Source organism: Sceloporus undulatus, chromosome 1, assembly GCF_019175285.1.
Source record: "Sceloporus undulatus isolate JIND9_A2432 ecotype Alabama chromosome 1, SceUnd_v1.1, whole genome shotgun sequence".
Lineage (NCBI taxonomy): Eukaryota > Metazoa > Chordata > Lepidosauria > Squamata > Phrynosomatidae > Sceloporus > Sceloporus undulatus.
The window spans coordinates 193,412,594-193,422,669 of record NC_056522.1 but is presented as its reverse complement, the minus strand read 5'-3'; the positions used below and the strand labels follow the sequence as shown (position 1 = coordinate 193,422,669).

Below are 10,076 nucleotides of genomic sequence, written 5' to 3'. Positions count from 1 at the left end.
TATTATTATTATTATTATTATTATTATTATTATTATTATTATTATTATTATTATTAAGCTTTATTTATATAGCGCTGTAAATTTACACAGCAATGTACATAAAATATTTTAATTAGACGGTTCCCTGCCTTCAGGCTTACACTCTAAGAAGACACGACACAAAAGGAGAATGGAAGGGGGGGGGAGAAGAGGATCAGGTCCAGCATTCTTCTCTCCATCTGAGGCCTGGACTAAGGGAGATGGACAGATGGAGGGCTCTGTATCTTAAGGATAGGCCTGATGACATTGGCCCACCCTCTCTCTCTCTACCATCCACCTCAAAATACATGGTAAACTTAACCACAGTGGCATCCTGTTAGTCACATATGTTCCTGTTAGAGGAAGGAATTCTTTCATGAAAAGACCTCCACTTCCTCCTTAACACAGTTAAGTAGCAGTCAGGAGCATCTGAGAAGTATCTGACCATGTCCCTTGTAGTCAGATGTACAAGTATGACATCTCCAGATAACTCCAGGAGGTCCTGGAATATGTCTTTGTTATTGTGTGTGTGGCTACAGGGGACTTGGCCACCACAGGACTGTATTAGAAAGCCTCAGTAAAGGGAATCCTATAGGAGGGAAGTGAGAGCAGAATTACCTTGGGATTATGCTGGCATCAGCACTCTTCTCAACACTGCACAAGGGGGTTTCCAGGACCTCCTTGCACAATATTTTTTCTCATAGTATGTAATGACTGTAGGTCTACGCCCCTAGCCCAAATGGACATTGACTGGCTCAGAAGAAATGTGCACTCCATCTTTCCATTTAGGATCTCGGCCAGGATCTTGCTGCTGTCAACTACCCGTGCTTCAATATGTATCAGAAATATGATGCGCAGTAGTATCTCTGCTAAGTCTTAGAAGTCTTTCAGCTAAGATTATTTTGTAAGACACTACAGGAATATTGTAGTCTCTTTAAACAACAAAACAGACAGAAAGGACATTGTATGCATTCTAGGTATCTGTGTGACTGTGTTCTGCAATCATAATTAAGTACTAGAAAGCTATACTATATTCAGGTAAGCCAGGATACTATTTCTTGAATTTCCCATGACTTTGTTTTCTGTGAATTCTCTAGAAAATTGCTCTTTTGAAAGCACATCATGATGTGCCACATCATTGAGTGCCAATGAATTCATGAATATTGCAGTAACAGTAATGTAAAGAAAAAAAAGAGCAGCTTCTCGGAATTTTAACTTTTATGCTAAATTGTGATCAATAATAAAACAATTCTTGGTAGAACTACATAAGCAGCAATTTTAATGCATGCCCCTGGCATCTCAAATGAAAACAGATGTACCTGTGTGAGAAGAATATTATCAAACAACAACCGTGTTTCGGCTTGATCCTTGGTGATGTCAGCATTGGCATTCATCCCAAAGATTTCTGGGGCAGGATTCAAAGGAAGAGTCTTGGTGTAGTCAATGTAGCTTAGATACTGAAACAGAAGGGGACAGAAAATTATAGATTGCTTGACCCTGGCCATTTCTGATGCTGGGAGCCAAACTGATATGTAATGTTTCATCCAGCATAGACTACATTCATCTTTTTGACTGACTGCTTGTATGATTGGGGTCAAGTGGTGTAAACATTTTTCCCAACAGTGCCCACAGTGGTTTCCAGTACTTCCTTGCTCAATGAATTTTCTCAGGGCTATGCAATGGCTACTCAATGGCTTCCAGATGTAGCTCTATTCTCCCAGCCCCAATAGACACTGATTGGCCAAGGAGGATGTGCACTGAAGGAGCTCTCATATTGCTTGCTAACCAATGCCCCCCATAGGTACACTAATGGAACTTTATGCTCTGCCATCATCAAATAGAATCTAGGCTGTAAAATCCTTGCTGTGGAAGAAAGTTATAGATTTTCCAAAGCTCCGACATCCTCAGGAAGAGAACAATACTCATCAGGTCTGAAATTAACCCAATGTCAATTAGCAAAATGCCAATCATTGTGACCAGAGTAAGTCCAAGATATTTTCCTTAAAAAGCAAAGGACAAGATTACATCCATTCTCACATTTTACTTACAGAAGCTGACTGGACTTCCAGATACTCTTATTACAGTTACTATTATTACTACATGTAACTATCTTCAACATTCTGTTGAGGTCAAGCTCTTGGGCATCACCTATTTTATTGCACAGGGGGATTACTCTAGTAACAGGGAAATGAGGTTTGAGAACTGAATGACAGTGCCTTGTGAAATTTCATTTGAACGATTTGGGATTGATTATAGTCAGAGGTGAGGCCGAGAGCTAAACCTGTCTCTCCTGAGCTGGGAATCAGGTTTCTAAATTAATGCAGTTATACTGTCTTTGATGCAAACATTTATTTCCTAACTTTTCTGCAACCACCCTGGAATTTATAGAGTGATCTGAATGCTTTCTTTATTATTTGTTTTTATGTACACTTCTTCAGAGCTAGCATTTTGTTATATTTGAGACAAAAGATAAGATGGCACCTGCTCCCTCATTCCACATATGGAAATTGGACTCTCAATTCCATCTTAATATTGCTAGTGGGGCAGCATCCTCTACCACACCTGAGGGCATCAAGCTGGTTTTGAGAATCACAACAAATTCTATGGCTTGCATAGCTCTATTCTCTGAGAAAGGCATGGTCAGAATATTTAGGAAGAATATCTAGAAGACCGCCACTGTTTCACTGCAGGATTTACCACCTGAAGTAGTAGTCTCACTCTGTCTAATGGTAGAGCAAACCTGATTGTGATGAGCATGATATAACTGGAGTGCAGAGGCTCTGTGCATGCATACAGAGAGCATCATTGTAGGACCTGCACCAAGAGATGTGTTCCATCTCCTGAAAGATCCAGGTAAGTGGAGGAGTCGGGCCACTTAGTGTCAACAATGACAATCAAATCCCCATTGTAATATTGTCTCTAATTGTGCAGAGAATGGTACACACTTCATTCAGTGATATTTTTGGGGTGGGGGCTAGATGTACTCTGTGCTCCAGCTTGGTCTGCACTAGGGAGGGAAAACACCATAGAGCACATCTGGCTTTCCTACAACTGTCTTAGACGTTGGACTCCACTGAAACAGTGACTCCTCCTCCTGGCTCTAATGCTCACCCAGTTGTCCCCCACTTCCATAAATCAGGAAAGGAGAGCCACTTTCACTATTGGGCCCAATGAAAGTTAAGATACTTACTTCTCCTTCAGGAGGGGCATAGTAAATGCCACTAGCATCAAACTTGTAGTCAGGATCCGTAAGAATGATTGGATTGTAGAACTTGTTTAAAATGCTGCGTAGTGTGCGCCGGTCCCAATCGTCCGTAACCCTGCCACCATAATTGCACTCGCCTGTCATGTAGCGGATAGCATCAAAGGGCAACTCCTGAAACGTACAAGACCAACACATTGGTGAATTCTCTGTGTTCTCTCAACATGTGAATGCTCTCATTGAAATTTTGCCTAGAAGATTAAAACACACAGGAGTTTGGACTCCAGCAATTTTACTTTCTTTAAAAAAAAACAACTATCTGTAGCCTGGCTTTCCTCATAGACAACAATCAGTATGTAGTTGAAGGAATCATACAGCCCACAGCATCCTTGTAGTTCCTGGACCAACCCCACACTATATGTCCCCTCCAAAAATCCTGGAACATCATGTCATGATTCTCCTTTAAACAGGGTGTGCTGATCCTCATACTTGAGATAGTCTATTTTCTCCTCACAACTGGAAGTTATTTTTACACCAGAAGTAATCTTCCAACCATTTCCTCTTTTGCTTAGAGTCTCTGATGCAGCTCCTAGAGGGTCATGGGATGGGAAAATGGCTTATTTGTCAAATGGTAAATGGGAATCTCACCCCACATGCACTTTTACTGCCCAAGACAGTGAAAAAGAATGAAGGGATGACAAGATTCCTCAACAGCACTTGGTTTCTTGGAAATGCTGGCTGACTTGTTTAAAGTTCCTAAAACATCCCCAGGAAACCATGTCAGTTTGCCCAGAGATCTATGTTAAATATACCTAAATACAGGATTACGGGGACAATTTAATTATATAAACATGACAGCAGCAAGAAGATAGGGAAGACACTCCTGAGTTTTGTTCTTCTCCTTCCCCCTTAAAATTTCACCAACCCCAATTACAAAAAAGAGAGAACAGTTTCACCCTTTCTCTTTTGCCGCAATACACTCCCCCACCCTTATGATCAGTTCATGCTGAATTTTCAAGATCCCAAAGATCTGGCTCATTATTGAGCTATAGATACCAGATTTTTATCCTGCCATTCTACCACAAATTTCAGGATGGCACCTATATTTCCTTAGTGTTTATTCTCATAAAATGAAATGAGGCGGGTTATGCTGAGAGACAGTGACTACCACAGGGTCATTCCATTAATGTTGTGACTCCTTTGACACTTTATCACACTACACTGTTATAGCACTAGGATCCACTTTAACTGCCATGGTGATATCCTGTGGAATTCTGGGTTCTGTAGTTTGGTGAGGCAGCAAAGGATCTCCCTGGCTGAGAATTCTAAAGGTTGCTTCCTAAACTATAAATCCCAGGACTCAACAGGCTGTTGCCATGACAGTTAAAAGTAGAATATATCGCTATAACAGTGTAGTGCAATGCGAAACTCCAGCTACACTTTGCAGGCTCCCCATAGCTCCTGTGCAGTAGTTACAAGAGTTCCTAATAGCATCAGAAGATTGTGGAAGAGCACCTGCCTGCCATGCAAAAAGCCCCAGGTTCAATCCCTGGCATTATACAAGTAGATAACCCCTGCCTGAAACCCTGGACAACTGCTGGTGGTCAAAGTGGATGGTCCTGAGATAAAAAGACCATTCAACAGACATAGCTCCCTTCACAGACAACAAAACGTTATGATACCTCATATTGATTCAGGAACATATTCAGCTGCTGGACACTAATCCGGAGATCAGTCTCATTGAACTCATAAGGAATATTCCAACCCAGTGGTCCAAATTTCCGTCTCTCTTGAACCAATGCATGAAAGAAGCAGAGGCCATATAGCAGTTTCTTGAATTCAGCCTTTGTGGGGTTGGGAGAAGAGAAAAACATGGAAATGAATGACACATTTGTACTTTTCTTGTGGTTCTTAGATGCACAGCCATGGAAACCTCAGTGCTTATTTACATCCCTTCTGACCATAGATTTACATTTCTGACTTTACATTTACATTTTTTCTGATCTAATGCCACTCACTTCCTCCAGGGAGCTCAGAGGACTCTAGGCAGGCCTCACCATTCAGGTTGTTTAGCAGACCAGGCCTGGTGAGCTTGAGCAGCAGAACAGCATAGAGTACCTTCAGACCATCCTTTCTGGTCTACAATGCAACATGAGATGGTGGGCTAATTTCATTTACTTATTTACCACATTGTTTTGGAATCCCATTCTACCCACCAAAAAGCCATGGAAGGACAAGCATGTTCTCAGACTCTGTCACCATGCCTCTACTGAAGCTTTTATGCCCCTTATGAAGCACCAGAAGAACGAAAAAAAGTGTTCAGGAGAAGGTTGGTGGTAAAGGTAAACGCAAAGGTTTCCCCTTTGACAAGTGTGTCTAGTTGTGTCTGGTTGTAGGGGGAGAAGCTCACCTCTGTTACTAAGCCGAGGGATCCAGTGTTGTCAAAGACAGCCCTGTGATTCTGTAGCCAGCATGCCTGAACAGAGCGCTGTTACCTTCCCACTGAAGTGCTACCTACTTTTCTATTTGCACTTTTACATGCTTTCGAACTGCTAGGTGGGCAGAAGCTGGGACTAGTGACAGGAGCACCCTCTGTAATGTGGTGCTTGGGTCTTGAACTATCAACCTGCCGACTTTGCAATCGTCAGAGTCAACATATTAACCACTACGTCCCAAGGCTGGTGGTATACAGTACTGTAGTACTATATACTGTACTCCAAATTAACCACCACGTCCCAAGGCTGGTGGTATACAGTTCTGTAGTACTATATACTCCAACGCATCCTGTAATAGAGTAGCTGCAATCCATTGGCTCCCATGCTATGGAAGTTAACTCAGGAAACATATATTCAGATGACTCCCTCTTGGCCAATAAAAGCAACAAAGTGTTCCAAGACTCCTTAAGAACCAAAAAACGTCTTGTGGACATAGTAGACACTTTTGTGGACTATTCCCCCATGTCATATGAAGCCTATGCCATTATAAAATGGATGCATTTCTCTCCTTCAGTTTCTCCCTGCTACAAAACGCTGTTCTTGGGTATTTTTTTGTTTTTTCCTGTTTTTTAAAAAAGTTCTGGATTTTTTAATTGCCAAGCAAGCAGAAAAGGATCAGCAGCTCAGCTTAACCACAACTATCCTCCCCTTCTTAATTATGATACCGATCATGGAAACTATCTTGGGTCAAGCTACTCGCTCTCTAAAACCTAATTATGAAAACAGCAGGTGGCTCCCCAGTCTTAGCCATTATTCTAAAGAAGGTGTTTATGAGTGCCATTCATCAACCCTGCCTGGCCATTTTAGCAATCCCAGTTTGAGGAAGCTCCCATTTTAATGCTGTTGATTAAAGACTTCATTCACAGCAGTGCCAGGCTCAGCTATTCTTCTGCAACAGAAATTTCTCCCCCGCCTTGCAAATTTGTGTCAGGAAATGGCTTCTTCCTGATTCTTTAAAATGAGAAGCTATATTATTGATGGGACACCACCAAAGCTTGGCAGAGGAGAAAAGGAGAGCCTGGTGATAAAACAAAAATAAAATTTTAATAAAATCTGCTATTACTGCATCCCAGGAGCCAGTAATCAGTATAGGCATCAGTGCAGAGAAGGAGGACTATTACATTTGGAAGGTTTTATACCAGCAAACACATCATCAGTTTGCCAGGGTCTGTTTTATAGTCGCTTGACAGGAAGGAGAAAACGGAGCTAATAATGGTGTACTAACAGGCCTTTTACAGCCATTAAAAAACTCAGGGTCAGAGATGGGGTCCATCAGATATGAACGGATCACATTTGCCCGTAAACCTTTCGGGGCCTCGTTTGTCATCTTCACTCCATTCTGCAGTACTGAAACGGGGAAATTGGGAGATGGGTAGCTTGTGAGCCACATGCGGAAATCAGGATGTGTTGTGTCTGGATTTAATTCCTAAAGGAGAAAAAAGAAGAAGAAAATTCTGTGTAAGGACAGCACTCTGCTTTTTCCCCAAAAAACATGCTTTGGGGAGCTGTAAAAGAGGGTTTTCAGCATAACAGCAGTCTGCAAGGATAATAATAATAATTTTATTTATACTGCCCCGCCTCTCCCTGTGGATTGAGGCGGGGTTACAACCCAGTAAAAACATACAATACAATCAATAAAATACAACAATTCCAATAAATACATCATATCAGCAATAGTGGTATCACTTAGAGATAGCTTATCATTTTACAGTGGTTTTTACAGAGAAACATCCTTGAGGATTTATGGGTGAATATCCTAAACAAGTTCAGATGGGTAGGCCTGCCAGAAGAGCTCTGTCTTAATTGCCCTCTTAAAGGCGTCCAAGGTAGTGATGAGACAGATCTCTTCTGGCAGGCCATTCCACAGTTTAGCGGCAGCGGCAGTGAAGATTCTTTGGGAAATCATAACCAATCTAGTTGTTTGTATTTCCAGTAGATTTTCCCCAGATATTCTGAGAGTGTGGGGCGGATTGTATAGGGAGAGGCGTTCCCACAAGTAACTCGGGTCCAAGCCATGTAGGGCTTTAAAGGGACAAAAATCAAGACACCACTGCAAAACACCATATTGGATTTAGGCCAAAAGGATCTAGATTTGTGTTCACTGCAGTGTCAACTTTCTGTATGTTTTTATCAGAACCATCAATTCTCCAAGTGTGGTCTTCAGTTGCAGACAGATATGCAAGAGAAACTCTTCAACATGACATGGCTGATCTATTCACAGTACTGTAATTTGTTGTTGTTGTTAACTGCCCTCAAATCGATCTCACCTCATGGCAGCCCTATGGATGAGACATCTGCAAAACTCTCTGTCTTCAACTGCTCCGCTCAATTCTTGCAACCCCATACCTGTGACCTCCGTAATAGAGTCCATCCAGCTGGCATGTGGCCTTCCTCTCTTCCTACTTTCCTCCACCTTTCCCAGCATTATTGTCTTTTCCAATCAGTCCTTCTTTCTCATGATGTGTCCAAAGTATGACAGCTTCAGTTTGGTCATCCTGGCTTCCAGGGAGGTCTCTGGCTTGATCTGCTCTATGACCCATTTGTTTGTACTTTTGGCTGTCTCTGGGATCTTTAGCACTCTTCTCTAGCACCACATCTGAAATGAATGGATTTTCTTTCTATCTTCTTTCTTAACTGTCCAGCTCTCACAGCCATTCATGGTAATAGGAATACAACAGCTTGTATAATTCTAATTTTTGTTGATTGTAAATTGTTGATAATTCTTCCTCCTATTTTCACTCCTCCTTCTTCTATAGCCAAGCCTGTTTTTCTTATAATATTTTCTACATACAAGTTGAACAGATAGGGTGAAAGGATACAGCCTTATCTGACTCCTTTGCCAATTGGGAACCATTCTATTTCTGCCTGTTCTTTGCCTGAGTACAGATTCCTCATCAATAATAAAGCGAGTCTTTTGGCAACATGGAATACACACTTACATACCCAAGAGATGCATATGTACAATACTGTACTTTTAAATTAATATTCTGAATGGCAAATTCAAATCTAGGCATTTCTGAACAATTTGCTGCTTTAAAAAGTCCATTTACACAAAGTTGTTGAAATCTATATTAGAATCAAGTATAGATCATGATAAAACTTGTTTTCAGGATTCAATACAATTTGGTATTGGAAAGAAATGCATCCTGCAACTTCATCTGAAGTACATTCAGATATTTCAGTATAATCTGACAAAGTTCTTATGAATCTGAACCACTTTCTTCAGTTGAAACAGCCTCCTAGGAGCTCACAAAATATTCTTCAGAGGGTTGGGAGACACTCCCCACCACCAAAACAGATTCTGGAATGATCTGGGAAGCTACAGGGTGGAGGAGACAAATAAAGTCTCACCATGCATGCACAAAATGAAGTTTGGATTCTGTCTCCAGAATTCAAGTCAAAGTTTAAATCAAATGGAATGTATTTCTTGATAGAACCAGTGGTGTCACTCAGGTTAGCATCACCCAATGTGAAACAAGCTGGGCACTCATTTTACTGACCTACGAAAGGATGGAAGGCTGAGTCAACCTTGGAGCCCCATGGATTGAACTCACAACCACTGCACCACCAAGGCTCCCCAAAGACCCAAGTTCCCACCTTGACTACATAGATACCTATGGGAGGCCCATAAGCAGGACATGAGAGCAATGGCTTCTTCCTATTTGTGGCAACTGCTATTGAGAAGCATACTGCCCCCTTGTGGCACTCAACTGTAAACAGCAGTTATTGTAGTATTTACCTCACAGACTTTTTCTAGCATTGGCATCCATGATGTTGCTAGATGACAATTCTGCAGAACCACCCAACTGCCATCTTTCACTGACTTCTCAATCATACGCATGGCAATGGGGCCTTGGCCCTGGCCCAGTGACAAGGAACTCAATTTCATTGCACCAAAGCCCTGCATGTACAACAAAACCATTGAGTGAGGTAGAAATGAGAAGACATCTTTGAAGGTCACTAACACAATAAACTTGCTGAATGAAATAATGTCAGCTCAAGTCAAGCTCCCCATGTTAAACAAATGCAATCAGTAAAGGTCATGGAAAAAGCCCTCTCATTTCCTTTTGCTTGTTGAGTTGTATGGTTCGCTAAGAAGTTTCAGCATGTGGCTCTATGTGGGCCCCTCTAATCAAACCTTGGTTTTCTTTCATGAGGGATATGGCTCTGGATAATAATACTTTCTTTGACAAGAACAAGACCTGTTCTGGTTGTGTTTTGGGTTTCAAGGCAAATACTGCAATGCTATGCATATTTGCTCATACGTTCTACAGTGTTCAGCATAAATTATTCCTAAGGAGATAGGACTGCAGCAGCCTAAGGCCTGAATCCTACTGTTAGAGTAGAACCAGTGGAATTTG

The 10,076-nt window shown here is 41.5% G+C and overlaps 1 protein-coding gene across 1 annotated transcript in view; it reads right to left on the bottom strand.

Annotated features, from left to right (window-relative positions):
* Nucleotides 1-10,076, bottom strand: part of DNAH7 (dynein axonemal heavy chain 7) — a 175,346-nt gene that overhangs the window by 8,705 nt on the left and 156,565 nt on the right. The window contains exons 55-59 of the mRNA XM_042446266.1: nucleotides 9,455-9,616; nucleotides 6,941-7,141; nucleotides 4,903-5,064; nucleotides 3,209-3,394; nucleotides 1,338-1,475 (exon numbers count right to left, since the gene is read on the bottom strand). Of these exons, the coding sequence (XP_042302200.1) occupies nucleotides 1,338-1,475; nucleotides 3,209-3,394; nucleotides 4,903-5,064; nucleotides 6,941-7,141; nucleotides 9,455-9,616 (849 nt within the window). The remainder of the gene's footprint in view (nucleotides 1-1,337; nucleotides 1,476-3,208; nucleotides 3,395-4,902; nucleotides 5,065-6,940; nucleotides 7,142-9,454; nucleotides 9,617-10,076) is intronic.